Source organism: Brienomyrus brachyistius, chromosome 12 (genome assembly GCF_023856365.1).
Source record: "Brienomyrus brachyistius isolate T26 chromosome 12, BBRACH_0.4, whole genome shotgun sequence".
NCBI classification, from domain to species: Eukaryota; Metazoa; Chordata; class Actinopteri; order Osteoglossiformes; family Mormyridae; genus Brienomyrus; species Brienomyrus brachyistius.
Window position 1 is genome coordinate 6,238,933 of NC_064544.1, and position 17,102 is coordinate 6,256,034.

The following is a 17,102-nucleotide window of genomic DNA, read 5'->3' on the forward strand; positions in this document are numbered from 1 at the left end:
GGCAGACCCTGGTCTGTCTCCCATGCAGGGTCTGCCGCGGCCCGTTTATACCGTGCGCCATTCTCCGCCTCCCTTCACCGGGTCAGGAGCAGGCTGTTCTCCATCTGTCCGTGATTCCGCATCCTTCTGTGTTGTAGCAAGACACCCTTAGTTTCCATTATATCGCTGAAGTCATTAGCTGTTACTATGCTTCGTATCGCTGTTCTTTTCTAGAAATCACGCCTGATCATGAAGGGATCTGTGTTTGCGTGCTCATGGCTGTGAACGTGAGCATCGGCCCCTTTAAGAAGGGGGGGCGCGTTTGACGTTTTGTTACTTGTGAGCACGTTTCTGATGAGGAGGGTATGACTTGTTTGTAGACAATTTTAGCCAAACAGGCAATAAGCGTTTAACGCTAAAGAGAAAAAAAAACCTTTTTTAATAATACAAAGATGAACGAATGGATGATGGAGATGCATGTTTATGCAGCGCATTCAGAGGAGGAAGTTAGCTAAAGCTAACAATGAAGGGATGTGGTCAGAAAAAAAAACCTCCATAAATGTGAGTAAAAGTGTTATTAATTGTACAGGAACTGGTGTTGGTGGCGTGTCTGTCTGTCTCTCTCTGTCTGTCTGTCTCTCTCTCTCTCTCTCTCCTTCTCTGGCGGGATCAGGAGTGAGGTGTCCTGCCCGCACAGATCTTGCCAGAATACGCCATTGGTTTAGGTTTTCACATCTGTAGGTCTGAGACAGTTTCAGTGTCATTTTGTAATGAAATAATAAAACATGAATGGGGCCGATGATCCCCCCCCCCCCTCCCCCCGGTCCCAGCTCTTTCTGTAAAGCTGCGTGTTTCTCCATAAAGCACAGCACATGCATGAGGTGACATGCTGCAGTTAAGGGGACATGATGGGGGTGACGTACTGTGGTTAAGGAAACACGCTTCAGTATTATGGACAAACCAAGGTCGGGGAATCAGTCCATTTCAAGGTTCCTGGAACGTGTAATAAAACCATATTCCCAAAACAGGGCGAGATTAAGACAACTTTCTATAATCCTCAGCACGACTTCAAATATATTAAAGCTAAAACCGTTTTTCTTTCAGATCATATAAAAAACTGTGTTTTTATACAATTCAACAGGATCTACAAAATACAAAATATGAGCAGTGCCTTTTAAAAGCTTGCCCCCCCCAGGTGTCCGTCAGTTAACACTCCCCACATGTTCCTGGCAGGGGGGCATCTCGCTGGCCCTTGCTGCAGCCCGCTCTGGCCTCCTGCTGAAGTCGCTGTAGAAGATCACCATACTCCCTGATGCCATTCCGGCGATGACGCACCTGGGGGGTAGGTTTGGGGCAGGGGATGCGGTCCGGTTAGTGTTTGAGGCACAGTTACTGTTTTCACTTTGTTAGTACGGTAAGCAGTGCTGCGTAAATAGCCCTGATTAGGTCATGTGACTGCGTTCTCATGGTGCCGTTCTGTATTCTCGCATTTCCCTGCCCCAAACAACCACCACTGTGATGTCATTTCCAAATGTGCTGCAGTTATGGGGCCTGAATGGTAATAGCCCAGAAACTGGGATAGCTACAGTAAACTTCAGACATCAGGATTTGTTTTAAAGCACCTTCCGCTGGTTGTATATATAAACTTACGCGGCTGACGGCCCTCAGCTCCCGGCTGCTTGTTTAAGCTCTTGTGTAAACCTGCCGTTCACTGATCTCTTTGGTGTTTATTTGAAGAACATCCATCTGCCTTTAAAGGGTTTTCAAACACGCTAATTAAAAGGCTCATGAACATGGGGTGAGGGGACCCCCAACTGAGGAGGAAGCAGGTGGGGCACTCCTCTGACATGGCAGGAGAGCCAGGCCAGCAGCAGGCTGGGGGTTGGGCTTACCTCTGGTCATGTGACATGGCCAGGGAGCAGATGCCTGCATCACAGCCAGGGTAGATGAAGAGCTGCTGGAGGTTTTGGGCTCGCCAGACCCTCAGCACACCTCCATCACCCCCAGAGAACACGCACTGCCCATCAGGGCTCAGCAGGATGGCCTGTGGGGGTCAGAGGAGGAACTGGTCAGGGGAGATCAACAGGACCTTGGCAGGGTGGACAGAGTCTGGATCTTTAGGACCATGGCGAGACAGGCGGAGTCTGGGTCTACAGGACCACGGCTGGACAAGCAGAGTCCCAGGATTACATAATCATGGCAGACCCTGCTCAGCTCCGGGGACAGAGGTTCCAGTGACGGCCCACATTTACATAATGTGAAGCAGGTGTGAATCACTGATTAGCATGGGGTCCTTTCCTAGGCCTGTCCGGCTGCTTCCCGGGAACACTGTGTCAGCACTGTGTGATTTTCCAACCCTGCCTTTGACACATGGCAAGTTAATCAAAGAGCTGGGCCCCTAGGGCCCCCCCTGACCTTTCAGGGCTGGGCTCCATCGCCTCTGGCAGGTAGGGACCCGCTTACATGCCGGCCTTTAATCAGACAGCTGCTGGTTGCGGTGATGAAGTACAGAGGTGCTCCAGGAAGCCAACTCACTTACTCACTCACTGACACACGCACATACGGGGGGGGGGTTACATCAAAAAGAGGTTCCGTAAGACCTACAAGCATCTGAGCTTCCATAACTTCACTCACAAGTACAGGAGGACCTTGACAGAAAGACAAGCTGGAAGAAGAGGTGCCAGGAGCGACATTACTACGGTCACGTCCTCTGACCCCAGCCCTCTGACCTTTGACCCCAGCCGGCTCTCCGCTCACCCTGACATCCTCGTCCAGCTCGCATCGGGCCAGCAGCTTGCCATTGATGCTGAAGGTGCAGATCTGACCCTGCTGGTAGCAGACCACGCACAGACCCTCGCCGGACAGCCGCGCTAGCAGGGGATGCTGGCAGCCTGCCGGACTCTCCAGCGTCCGCAGGAGGTCCCCAGTTATGGAGTGAATGAGGCATGGACCATCTGTGGAGCAGGGTGAGGCGTGGTCAGTGATGACGGAGGAGGTACGGGGCCCGCAGACGGAGGCCACTGGACACTCACCTGCGGAGCCACTGAGGACGAGGCCCAGCTCTGCACACACGCTGACACACGTCACCTGCTGGCCATGGCCGGTCATCATCGCCATGGGTGTTTCCCGCTCTGCCCACATATGGTTAGAATGTCAGCCGGACATATTTTGTGTCGTTTTTTTCCATTAAACTGGTAGAGTGACATATTTGAACACCTGCCTGAATTACACAGATTTCCACACCCACATGCCCTGACCTGGGATGCTGCTGCGATACTGACCCCTAGTGGCGGGGGTTAGGGTGGAGGCAGGGCAAGTTTACTTCCCTCCATCCATTTTCCAAACCGCTTATCCTACTGGAGTACCCGGAAGAAACCCCACGACGATATGGGGAGAACATGCACTCGAACCCGGGTCCCAGAGGTGTGAGGCAACAGTGCTAACCACTGCACCACCATGCCCCCCCCACCCTAACCACTGCACCACCATGCCGCCCCGCAAGTTTACTTGTGTACCATATTTCAGACACAATGGTAATTCACGGTACTTTAGGAAAACATATTAAATGAACGTGAAAGAAAAAAATCTGTGATACAACGGAATTATAATGCATTTATAGATACAAAATAATGAATTAAAAGTGGGCAGTGTTTCTGTGGGGTGACATTTGCTGGGGGTCTTGAGGAGTTTGGGGAATCTGCTGTTGCCCCTCCGCCCCCACCACCGTGGGCTGATACCATGTGACCAATCAGCAGCGCGGGCTGATACCATGTGACCAATCAGCAGCGCGGGCTGATACCATGTGACCAATCAGCAGCGCGGGCTGATACCGCGCCAGAGGAAAAACAAAGGCAGACATGCTGACACCAAGCTGTGTGTTTACAATAATGGCACTTGGATCTGGAGGCTGCGGCTGAACAGCCATGAGAGCCACGATCGACAACAAGGGCCCATGCAGTGTGTGTCAGGGCCCCCGCGTGCGGCTCGTGTCGGGGCCCCCGCGTGCAGCTCGTGTCAGACCTCTAATGTGAGGCCCTGACTGATTTCAGCTACCTAACACACAAAGGCCGCTGTTAGCCTGCTATTTAACGATCGCAAACTCACCAGCCTGAACTCACACATGTATAAATGACCGCTTCATAAACCGCTTCTCATAACATTAAACATGAAATGCACATACAGCATTCAGGATCAAGCCAGAGAAGGACAAATCCATTGCTTTGATTTCACAGAGAAGCGGACAGATGGTTACCAGCCCCTTTTTATTTTCTCTCGGGGGCAGGGGGGGACTATGAGTCTTTAAGATTCGGGGCATTTTGTTAATAGCTTATGGCCACTGGGGGTCAGTGTAGAGGCAATCACACTGCTAAACGGGCAGCTGCACTGGAACCCCTGGAAGCAGAGGGAGGGGCTGGAATCAGCCCGAGAGTGAGTTCATTAACAGTTTGTCAGAAGCCAGAGCTGCTGAGGGGGTGTCACGGCCCGAGGAGTTGGGAAAGACAGACACCAAAGAATGAAGGCTGCTGAGGGGCGGATGGCTGAGAGAAGGGGATTGGTCCTGCCCCCAAGATAGGGGTCGGCTCTCAGCAATAACAGGGCTGTGCATCAATAAGATATGCAGCTTAAACGAAACACTATACATGCAGCGGCAAGGAGACAAAGTAACTCTGTCCAAAAATGGAGCCGAAAGACCCAACCAGTGTTCTGTACAGCCATATCGCTGCTAAAGGCTGATTTATAGCGAACAACTCCTGGGATTAAAGAATGAAGACTAATTTCTTTACAAAGACACCAGTAAACTTGATATATTAGAGGATCATTTAACCTTTAGTCAGTCGCAAACATGTGGTTTTTATTAAAGCTACATCTGATCACAGTTAAGTCCAGATAATCCCCAGGAACCAAGGAAGTAAGGAATAAGAATGAGTAGGGAGAGAGAGGACTGTGTGTGTGTGACTCCCTCAGGAGGGAGAGAGGAGCGTCATTCACACAGAGGGAGAAGACTGTGTGTGTGTGTGTGACTCCCTCAGGAGGGAGAGAGGAGCGTCATTCACACAGAGGGAGAGGACTGTGTGTGTGTGTGTATGTGTGACTCCCTCAGGAGGGAGAGAGGAGCGTCATTCACGTAGAGGGAGAGGACTGTGTGTGTGTGTATGTGTGACTCCCTCAGGAGGGAGAGAGGAGCGTCATTCACAGAGAGGGAGAAGACTGTGTGTGTGTGTGTGACTCCCTCAGGAGGAAGAGAGGAGCGTCATTCACACAGAGGGAGAGGACTGTGTGTGTGTGTATGTGTGACTCCCTCAGGAGGGAGAGAGGAGCGTCATTCACAGAGAGGGAGAAGACTGTGTGTGTGTGTGTGACACCCTCAGGAGGGAGAGAGGAGCGTCATTCACAGAGAGGGAGAAGACTGTGTGTGTGTGTGTATGTGTGACTCCCTCAGGAGGGAGAGAGGAGCGTCATTCACACAGAGGGAGAAGACTGTGTGTGTGTGTGTGTGTATGTGTGACTCCCTCAGGAGGGAGAGAGGAGCGTCATTCACACAGAGGGAGAAGACTGTGTGTGTGTGTGACTCCCTCAGGAGGGAGAGAGGAGCGTCATTCACAGAGAGGGAGAGGTTTCCCACTTGAAGAACAATTAAGCATGCAGTCCTCTATTCCAACCACCAGATGGCAGTGCAGCCTTTGCAAACACTGGTTGTGGGGGCCAAGAGCAGGGCACGAGCAGGACCGGGGAGTGCTGAGAGGACAGGCACATACGCAGCCCGAGTGGGCATGGGGGGGGGAGTTAGTGGGATTGAGGCTAATCAAAGGCAGCAGGCAAGGAAAACAAACGCTAATGCTGGCTTCATCAGGATTCCTCTCGTTTGGGAAGTCATCTGTTTGAGGTCTAATAAGCACCCGGGACGTGGGCCTTGCAGTGAGCAGCTGAGCAAAGGGGTCGCTTGGAACCTGAAGAAAGGATGGGGGCCCATCTGTGGGGCCCTGCTGCGGCCCAGGGGCCTGCGGTTCATGGCAGCGCAGCAGCACCACAAGGCCCGGCTGATTAGAGTCACACCGCAGACCGGACCGGCCTGCCTTCTTCTAATCAACAAGCTGGCTGCGGCTCCTTCACTTGGTGACTTCACATATCTGTTGTGAGTCGTTTTGAGTCTTGCCTCATGATAGACTAGCATCCCATCCAAGGTGTACCCCAGTCCCCCGCCCTGTAATGGACCGGCATCCCGTCCAGGGTGTACCCCAGCCCCGTGCCCCGTGTTGGACCGGCATCCCGTCCAGGGTGTACCCCAGCCCCGTGCCCCGTGTTGGACCGGCATCCCATCCAGGGTGTACCCCAGCCCCGTGCCCCGTGTTGGACCGGCATACCATCTAGGGTGTACCCCGGCCCCGTGCCCTGTGATGGGCCGGCATCCTGTCCAGGGTGTACCCCGGCCCCGTGCCCTGTGATGGACCAAGATCCCGTCCAGGGTGTACCCCGGCCCCGTGCCCTGTGATGGGCTAGCATCCCGTCCAGGGTGTAACCAGGCCCGGTGCCCTGTGATGGACTGGTATCCCGTCCAGGGTGTGACCAGGCCCGGTGCCCTGTGATGTACTGGTATCCCGTCCAGGGTGTGACCAGGCCCGGTGCCCTGTGATGGACTGGTATCCCGTCCAGGGTGTGACCAGGCCCGGTGCCCTGTGATGGACTGGTATCCCGTCCAGGGTGTGACCAGGCCCGGTGCCCTGTGATGGACTGGTATCCCGTCCAGGGTGTGACCAGGCCCGGTGCCCTGTGATGGACTGGTATCCCATACTCATACCCCAGCCCTGTGATGACTATTGTATTAAGCTTTGAAGTATTATAACCGTTTTCAGATGCATATAAGTGTTATATGACAAAATGGTCATGTTTAAATGAATATAAATTGAATCCCCTGATGAGATCACATGTTCCACACTTACATCACCACATGGGAAGGCGTGTGCATCACTTACTGCGCTTTGGCATGAAACAGAATACAATGCAAATGCAGTGTGTCGTTAAGGACACACAGATGACCCTAACCCTGACCTCCCCACTGTCACTGCCCCTGCATATATCCCGCCTGGGCAAGGTCATAATTTGGGGAATGTTGTTTTTCTTTGTGAAGTCCCCACGTAATGGGAGATGGGATGGTACTCACGGCCGCCGTTCTTTCCGATGCCACCAGTCCTTCCGTTCCAGTACCAGAGCAGCAGAGCCGCGTCCCGGGACCCCGAGACAATGTAGCAGTCGCCATTCATGTAGGACTCAGAGCGGGTCAGACATGTGACCACATCACGATGCCCAAACACAACCTGGGACAGCTTCCCTGCAAGGGCCGATGCGGTCAGCATTCATGTGTGTTCATACACATGCAGTGCAGACTGTACACAAAACACAGCATTCATGTGTGTTCACACACATGCAGTGCAGACTGTACACAAAACACAGCATTCATGTGTGTTCATACACATGCAGTGCAGACTGTACACAAAACACAGCATTCATGTGTGTTCATACACATGCAGTGCAGACTGTACACAAAACAGCATTCATGTGTGTTCATACACATGCAGTGCAGACTGTACACAAAACACAGCGTTCCTGCATGTTCATACACATTGCAGACTGTACAGTGAATACTGTGAAAACACAGCATTCATGTGTGTTCATACACATGCAGTGCAGACTGTACACAAAACACAGCATTCATGTGTGTTCATACACATGCAGTGCAGACTGTACACAAAACACAGCATTCATGTGTGTTCATACACATGCAGTGCAGACTGTACACAAAACACAGCATTCACGTGTGTTCATACACATACAGACTGTACAGTGAATACTGTGAAAACACAGCATTCATGTGTGTTCATACACATGCAGTGCAGACTGTACACAAAACAGCATTCATGTGTGTTCATATACATGCAGTGCAGACTGTACACAAAACACAGCATTCATGCGTGTTCATACACATGCAGTGCAGACTGTATACAAAACACAGCATTCATGTGTGTTCATACACATGCAGTGCAGACTGTACACAAAACACAGCGTTGCTGCGTGTTCATACATATGCAGTGCAGAATGTACACAAAACACAGCGTTCACGTGTGTTCATACACATGCAGTGCAGACTGTACACAAAACACAGCGTTCACGTGTGTTCATACACATGCAATGCAGACTGTACACAAAACACAGCGTTCACGTGTGTTCATACACATGCAATGCAGACTGTACACAAAACACAGCGTTCACGTGTGTTCACACACATGCAGTGCAGACTGTACACAAAACACAGCATTCATGTGTGTTCATACACATGCAGTGCAGACTGTACACAAAACAGCATTCATGTGTGTTCATACACATATAGACTGTACAGTGAATACTATCAACAATTCACCAAATAGCATAAACTAGAGAAATTGCTATTAGCAATACTGCATACAACTTATATTGGAGCCGAATTATTTCTAAAAAAATAACGCTTTGGCTGCAGGCTGTTTAATATCTCTGACTAAAATGCGGAGTAAAGAATGAAGAGTGTGAATTTAATTTTACAGCAACATAAAACACATAATAAACTTCTTAAAATAAAACTGCAGAATTTCCAAACAATAAACTTGACAGCCAGCAGCTTGCTCAAGACAATAAAGAAACGACTTGAGCTCAAAGGGAATCTGTTGAAACGCACAGGCAGGAGTAAAACTGGGGTGACGAAGTTCTCCTGCTTTTCTGACATTTGCCCGCTGGCGGGACGAGTGCATAATGACACATGTGGAAAACATCAGATATATCGCACAAATAGGGGCATGTTTATAGCGCATGCGTGACGGCGGGCTGGATGTGGGTAGTTTCTCTCCGTTAGAGCAGCGAGTCGTATGGGGGGAACAGTGATTCTCAGGCTTTGCAGGGAAAAGGAAGCTAACACCTCAACCACTCTTAGGCCGCAACCCAGTCCTCAAGGACCCGCACACAGCCCCTCCCTGTCCCACCTCCACCAGGTATGTTATGTTCTGGACTGTTTTACAGATGAGGAGTAATTACAGTCAGACCGCCGGAAACAGTGCAGAACAGGTTGACTTGTGACACGACGCATGACACCGGTGATCAGACAGTCATTGTTACTGCGGGGGATGAAAGTGACGTCATGTGCGTCAGGGCAGCGGAGATCCCAAGCTCTACGGAAGCCTGTCACACATGCAGCTCACCGCAGCAGTAAGACAGACAGCAAGCAGAGGATCAGCGTGTCAATAAACACGCCATTAGGAATCTAAACAAACATGCGACACATTACCAGCCAATTTAGTGCTCAGTCTGTACAAATAACTATGTTGAGTACAGAGCTTCAGTAATGAAAACACACAGAATACACACATACATACACATACATACACACACACATACGCATACACACACGCACAGACATACACACATGCACAGAAATACATGCACAGAATACACACACACATATGCAGACATACACACACTCATGCACAGACACACACACTCATACGCACAGATATACACACACTCATATGCACAGACATACACACTGACACACACTCATACGCACAGACAGACACACTGACACACACTCATACGCACAGACAGACACACACAGACACATTCGTTTAGTGTCTGGTTGCAGGCCGGACTGCAGAGAACCTCTCTGTCTCTTCTCTGGACGGCGTATTATGGACATTTTAACAGCATGACAGGTGTTGACATTATGTCACATTTAACAGAAAGCCGCCCGGTGTCGGGGGTCTGTGGATCTCGGGACCCTGGTTGACAGGCCTGAAAGCAACCCCCCCCCCCCACCCCAACCCTTACCTGAGTCTGCGGAGTAAATGCGGAAACTGCCGTCCCAGAAGCCGCAGGCCAGGATGAAACGTGCGTCCGCCGTTACCACAACGCTGTGGGCGTGAAGGCAGACACTGCGGTCCAGCGGGTCAGCAATCTGCCGCCGGGGTGGGGGAGGGCCACTGGCTGGGAGGGAGGGGGGCGGCGCTGTCACACAAGCAAGGAGCCAGAGAGCCACTGGCGTGTATAAAGACAAACATGATCTGTGTACTGCATGATGGAGACAGCCCTGGCCATCAGTGACGCTAGACGCCCACGTGAAAATGTTTGTAGAAGTACCTTATAAAGGCACGGAATAATCAGGTCAACCGTCAGAGCAGCAACAGCTCAAGAGTAACTGAGCAGGAGGGGCATAAACTGACGGGTGATCGCCCAGTACACCTGCCCTGCCCCCCCCTCTGGATTAAGGCAGTCCTGACCCGATGGGGGACAGGATTGTAGGTGAGGGGTGTCACTGATGCCAGTGCGGCTGCAGCCTTTTGCTTTCCAAACTGCATGCCGTCAATTTACGAAGTGGTGAGGCCCCTGGAGCAGGGCGTGACGGATTACACACCGAGGAGGGGGTCCATTTCCACTGGCGGGTGGCACATCTGCCCTGGGAAGGATGTGCCAGGAGTATCTGGAGAATAGAGAGATGGAGGGAAGAAAGAGAGGTGGGCAGAAGGAGGGAAAGACACCACCATCAGCGGAAGAGAGCTACACTTCCTGGCAGACCAGAGCTACACCCCTGGTGGACTGGCTCTATACCCCCATGGTGGACCAGGGCTACACCCCCATGGTGGACCAAAGCTACACCCCAGTGGACTGGCTCTATACCCCCTGGTGGACCAGAGCTACACCCCCATGGTGGACCGGCTCTATACCCCCTAGTGGACCAAAGCTACACCCCAGTGGACTGGCTCTATACCCCCTGGTGGAACACAGGTACAACCCCCAATGGACCGGCTGTATGCCCCCTCCACCCTCCCCAAAATGCCCCAGTGCTCGCTCACTCACCTGCCACGCAGTGCCACTTGTTGATGCCAAAGATCCGGCTGGCGGTAACGGTGACGAGAGCGCCCCCTGGCGACCCCGGCTGGGTATGGGCAGACACATGGGTCACCGGCGAGTTGGTGGGAAACTTCAGCACCATGATCACGCCACTCTGCGTTTGCTTGCAGGACATCGACGGGGGCTGTGGAGAGATGGAGGAGGGGGGGGGTGTGAATGATGGACAACAGGAAGGGGAGGTGAGAGAGTGAGAGGATGAAGACATGGAGGAAGAGGATGAAGAGGGACAGAGTGAGGATGAGGATGGAACTGGTGGGAGCAGGCAGTACAGGCCGCTGGGATGGAAGCCCCTCAGGGTCTGAACCCCCTTTCAGCGGCATGACCAAGGTGGGTTAGTGCTGCTTGGTGCCCCAGTAACCCGAGTCCTCACCCCAAGCCCCCCACCGCCCAAGGGGGAGGAAGTCATTAACATTCCAGGTCGGGGGGAGGCGGGGGGGGTGGGGGGGCAGGAGAAAGCAGCAGGGGAAAGGAGACATCAGCGGGCATGCGGGCGAGGGGGGCACTGACAGGGCTGACAGTAATTACACATAATCAGGTAAACAAAGTCCCCCCGCCAGATGCAGGCCCCTGCACACACGAGGGATGGGTGGATAGGGGACAGGCTGGAGAACAGAAGCCTCTGGAATGGCATGAGATGCAGAAAAGCAGGAGCAGAGCAACTGAGGGAAGCTACAGAGATGGGTGGGTGAAGCTCTGTGAGGGGCGGGTCCCTTGCAAAGCCCCACCCACTGCACATAATGAAGCCTGGGCGCTCTCCTGGGCACAGAAAGACTGATGTGAAAGGTGTGCTGCCTGTGACCCCGTCGGAGGACATGCCTGATCCTCAAGCAGAGTCCATACCGTCAGATAAACGCTGCCACATGCTGGGCAGGCCAGCTCCTTAGCTACTATTAACCAGAGCGGAGCTGCCCGAGGACGCTCACGTCCGCTGCAAAGAAATCCCAGCCCTCCATCCCCCATCCCGCCTTTCCCAATCCCCACTGCATCGCGTCTCGAACCCATGCCCGGCCGTGCTTAATGTCAGAGGCACGTCCCCCAAATCCCTGCAGCTGACAGGTTACTAGGCACCCTGACGCTATGTCATCACCAGCAGCCCAGGAAGGGGGGGGTGGGGGTCTCATCTGCTTCTTGTTTGCGGGGGCCGCTGCAGGCCCCCCCCGGAACCCGCCTGAGACATCACACCTGGCAGAGCTGCAAAGGATACGCAATTAAAGCGTCAGGCACCTCAGCGGCCACCTTGTGGGGCCCAGCCGGACCCTGGCATCCCGCTACGAGACGCGTCCCTTAACGATCTAATGCTGATCTCGCGCCAGCCCTCAGCACCCCTCCTGTCATGTCTCTGCTGGTCTTCTTTTTTTTTTCTGTCCACCACCACCCCCCCTCCTCGGAGGACAACTTTATTTTAAATAAAAGTTAAAGTGTAAAGAGAATCAATTCCAGGGTGGCCACTCCGAACTCTCCCGCCCTACTACCGTGATTATACAAAAAATTAAGATATTTTTTAAATTAAGATTGTTTAAATTAACAACAACAACAACAATAATAATAATAATAATAATATCAGAAATAGGTATTATATATATGTAGCATACACACATGTGATCACACAAATATACACGCATAGTTAAATTCCTATATCTAGTTACTTTAAAAAGCAGTAATGATACTGATTGCTCAACCTCGTATGCGGCCATTCTTGTATGTGCAAGTGTAGGTGTGAACTGATTTGTCATTGGATGTGACGGTAATTGATGCCCCCCCCCGGGGCCAAGGCCACCCTGCTGCCCCCACGGTATGTGGGTCCACAGGCATACGTCCCCGAGACAACCACCCACCCAACCCGAGAGGAGGCCTGCAGGGACTAAGCGGGTGCCACCCCCCATACAAGGAGGCCCACAGAGGGGAAACGGGCAGCGAGCCCCCCAGTTCTGCCCGCGACCTCCCCACCGAGGTAAGCGGGTCCAGGTCCGAAGGGCCCCGCCAACCGGGAGCTCACCGCCCCCCGGCGGAGGACCCCCCAGACTTTGTTGGTCAAGTTCTCTACAGATATTTACTAGCAAAAGTAATTGATGGAATGAAATAAAAGAGTTTACAAAAGCGCACCCCTGTAAGTAAATATACAGTGAGAATATGGGATTTTGACAAATGTGTTCAGTTATTTACTTCTTCACTACTAAATTTTTGGCTTCTGTGTTTTTTACTCTAAGATGTCCTGCAGGGATGAGAGGAAGAGCAGAGTGAGAGAGCAGTTACTGTCTGGGTGCCGTGCATCGTTTGGGGGGGGGGGGGGGGGTGGAGCCCTCGAATATGATGTAGCTGTAGTCCAGAACTTACCACGGCCACAGCAGCGCCCCTCAGAGGGTGGGGCTCACTCAGCAGCTGGCTGGGCGTCTGTCCAAAGCTACGGATCTGGGCCTCAACCGCCTGGAAGCAAAGGAGACCAGCAGGAGGTATAAGGAGGAGATAAGCGGACCTGCAAAACCACAGGGGCGGGGCTAACGTGTGACAGTCCGCAAGCTCTCAGCCAAAGCTGTATGGGCCATGTGGTCGTCACAGAGCATGAGATACTGCACAGAGACGGCCTGGCGTCCCGCACACCCTGCTGCCATCTGAGACCCCATGAATGACAAGTTCAACCCTAACAAGCTCCATAAAAATGAGGTTCACTTCTCAAAGACCCACAGAAACCAGAGGCATCAGTCACAGGCCCTACAGAAAGGCCCCTCACCTAAAGAGGTCATCGTCAACAGATCCCATAAAAACCTGCTTAATCTCCCAGTCATATTTCTCTGGCAGACAGAAGGGCCAGCGAGTGATGGACACACACGGGACATGGCATGGGGCGTCCGACTGGCATGGGGTGTCCGACTGGCAGGGGGCCTCAGACTGGTCTGGAATCGCATTAATCAGCCGATCTTCAGTCCCAGTTATGAAGCGGACTGCGTTTCTTCCCTTTGATGATAAAGGGCCCCATAGCAAATATGGACGTCAGTGTCCACATTTCAGGGTGAGTCTCTAAGCACGTGGTGTCCATCTCCAATGTCATGTACTCTGCCCAGACTCCACCCCTCATACGCCATATGAGGAAGGGGAACGTCCCCTGCAGAAACAGAGAACCACTCCTGCCTGTCAACTCAGCATCATCAAGGCCCAAATCAAGGTCATGGTGATTTGCTGTTTCATTTCTTTTGGGTCAGTTTGGTTAAGCAGCCAGGGGGTAAATAACTCCTGATTAAATTTGGAGTGTTTACTGGCCATATATATGTAAATACATTATAAATGGAGCGAGTGAGAGCTGCGCCCTGGCCAGCGTGCGGCGGTGTTCTGGCGGCGCCAGTGAGAGCTCTGCCCTGACCAGTGTACGGCGGTGTTCTGGCCGCGCCAGTGAGAGCTCCGCCCTGGCCAGTGTGCGGCGGTGTTCTGGCGGCGCCAGTGAGAGCTCCGCCCTGGCCAGCGTGCGGCGGTGTTCTGGCCGCGCCAGTGAGAGCTCCGCCCTGGCCAGCGTGCGGCGGTGTTCCGGCGGCGCCAGTGAGAGCTCCGCCCTGGCCAGCGTGCGGCGGTGTTCCGGCGGCGCCAGTGAGAGCTCCGCCCTGGCCAGCATGCGGCGGTGTTCCGGCGGCGCCAGTGAGAGCTCCGCCCTGGCCAGCGTGTGGCGGTGTTCTGGCGGCGCCAGTGAGAGCTCCGCCCTGGCCAGCATGCGGCGGTGTTCTGGCCGCGCCAGTGAGAGCTGCGCCCTGACCAGCGTGCGGCGGTGTTCTGGCGGCGCCAGTGAGAGCTCCGCCCTGGCCAGCGCGTGGCGGTGTTCTGGCGGCGCCAGTGAGAGCTCCGCCCTGGCCAGCGTTCGGCGGTGTTCCAGCGGCGCCAGTGAGAGCTGCACACATCATCGTCATACGACGGCAAAGCCCACCTCTCTGACCCGTGGCTCCGTAATGGTGCTCAGGTTGACAGCGCCTTCGTAGGTCAGGTAGTAGAAGACATTGAGGGCCTTGGCTGCCTCCGGGCCCTGCTGCTTGAAGCCAAAGATGAGGTCTATCCACTGGTGGAGCTGCCTGGAGACCATCTCACTCTCCAGGGCCTGAGGAGCAAGAAGGAAAGATGGAGAGATGGGGAGGGAGAATAAAAGTAAAAAGAGGGAGAGATAGGAAGGGAGAGAAGGAAAAAATGGAAAAAGTGAAGGAGAGACCGAGGGAGAGAGGAAAGAGCAAGGAAGAGAGGGAAATGGAGGAAGAGAAGGAGAGAAAGAGAGTGAAAGAGAAGGGGAGAGAGAGGGGGCGAGAGAAAGAGAGTGAGGGAAAGAGGGGAGGGAGAGAAAGAGGGAGAAAGAGAAGGAGAGAGGGAGCAAAAGAGGAAGAAGAAGAGAGAAGGAAAGGGAGAAAGGGAAAGATGGAAAAAGAGGAGAGAAGGAGAGAGGGAGAGAAGGAGAGAGAGACAGGGAGATAGGGAGAGAGAGGGAGGGAGAGGAGGAGAAAGCATCTGCCAGTGAGGCTGAGAAACAAAGAAACAAACATTTAACACTAAATAGCTACATTTAGGAGATACAGAGCGAGTGACAAGGAGGCGCAGGGAGACGCATGTTAAATGCTACCCGGAGCAGCTGTCATGTTAATGTTGCCTCGTGTCTTTCTAATGCCATTACATTAAGTCCCGCCCCCCCCAGCTGACAGAGGTGAGAAACATTTCTACAAGAGGGACATTTGTGTTAATTAGCGCAGAGCTGCTGGCATGAAGAGGGTAAATGACTTCAAATTAAAGTCAAACACTTCATTGGCATTGTGGCCGCTTGTCACACGAGTGTATGACAAACATCAGTGCGCTTAAATGGCAATTCATATCAGTCCAATGTGTGCCGCGGCAGCCATCACTCACCTAAATGCATGTGTCTGACAGGCGATCTCAGGACGAGCCGCTTAATTAGAGGCCTCAATCGCCACGCGGCACCCCGACGGCGATGGACCCCAGCGGGAAATCAGAGAAGCTCCTTAACGAGTTTCTGAGATGAAACGGGACAACGGCGAGTTTGCAGGCCCCGGACAAAAATGCCGGGGGGAGGGGGGGGGGCGCCCTCTGTAATGCCCTCCTGTTTGATTGATGTGTGTGTGGGGGGGGAGGCTGTCTTACATAGACAGCATGTTATTAAATCAAAGTGGAATTTGTATTATATAAACGCTGAGAAAGGTGAGGCAGCCTGCAGCATGGCCCATCCTCGATGGAGCTCCGACCTCCTCAAACAGACCCTTAATGTTACTGTGCTGGAAGTGCCAAAGCAGGGCAGGCCAATGGGCTGTCTCCGGGGGCGGGGCCAATGCGGCAGGGCGAATCCCCAGCGAGATTAGCTCAATATGACAATATGAAGCAAGGCTGACCTTTGCCGGGCCGCGCTCTCAGGTATTCACACGACGGCGCACTCTGGTGAGCAGGCCCCGATGGCTGTGTCAGTCAGCCGCAGCGTGCCCTTACGCCTGGCGGCCCCCAGGGGGCGACGCAGTGGTGATCGCAATTGATAGTGGGCTGACCCTCTATACAGGGGGAGCAGGGAAGGCCATGAATCAAAGCCGTGGCTGTTCTAAGCCCAGTGGATCTGCTTAGAAGGGGGTCATTTGCATTTCTATAAGTGCCGTGTGCTCCTGTCAAAAACAAAGCAGGCTGGGAAATGGAGTCATCGGCTTGGCCCTGGAAGGCACATGAAGGGGAGGTGTTGGGGGTAGAGTTTCAGCCCTGAAAAAAGAGTGAGGGCCGAGGGTGCACCATCCTCACGGTGAGGGAGAAGGTGACACGGCCCGTGCACAGCTCACCCAGCATACTCTCCCAGAAAGGCTCACTCTGGCCCCAAAAAGAGAATCGCCATATCAGCACATGCCGTGATTATTCTCCTTTATCTCACAATCATGTCCCCCTCTCGTTGTCATAGTTAATGTTTCAGCCACGTTCCTCCGTTACCCCACGGCTCATCTTCATGCCTCCCCAGGGGTGGCGATCCTCCCCCAAACAAGTGGACATCACTGACATGGTGGAGGCCTGACACCACCAACTACTGGCCTGCGGAGGCCGACACCACCAGCCTCTGGCCTTAAATAGGCCCGACACCCCCCAGCCTCTGGCCCGAGGAAGCCTAACACCACCAGCCTCTGGCCTTAAATAGGCCCGACACCCCCCAGCCTCTGGCCCGAGGAAGCCTGACACCACCATCGACTCCACCA

The 17,102-nt window shown here is 53.3% G+C and overlaps 1 protein-coding gene across 1 annotated transcript in view; it reads right to left on the reverse strand.

The window, feature by feature from the left end:
- Positions 1 to 19: 19 nt before the first annotated feature.
- Positions 20 to 17,102, reverse strand: part of LOC125704775 (lipopolysaccharide-responsive and beige-like anchor protein) — a 106,465-nt gene continuing 89,382 nt past the window's right edge. Inside the window, exons 47-56 of the mRNA XM_048970785.1 lie at positions 14,813 to 14,980; positions 13,240 to 13,329; positions 10,852 to 11,029; positions 10,409 to 10,474; positions 9,826 to 9,981; positions 7,139 to 7,306; positions 3,012 to 3,110; positions 2,737 to 2,933; positions 1,872 to 2,023; positions 20 to 1,314 (exon numbers count right to left, since the gene is read on the reverse strand). Coding sequence (XP_048826742.1) covers positions 1,182 to 1,314; positions 1,872 to 2,023; positions 2,737 to 2,933; positions 3,012 to 3,110; positions 7,139 to 7,306; positions 9,826 to 9,981; positions 10,409 to 10,474; positions 10,852 to 11,029; positions 13,240 to 13,329; positions 14,813 to 14,980 — 1,407 coding nt within the window. The 3' untranslated portion in view covers positions 20 to 1,181. The remainder of the gene's footprint in view (positions 1,315 to 1,871; positions 2,024 to 2,736; positions 2,934 to 3,011; positions 3,111 to 7,138; positions 7,307 to 9,825; positions 9,982 to 10,408; positions 10,475 to 10,851; positions 11,030 to 13,239; positions 13,330 to 14,812; positions 14,981 to 17,102) is intronic.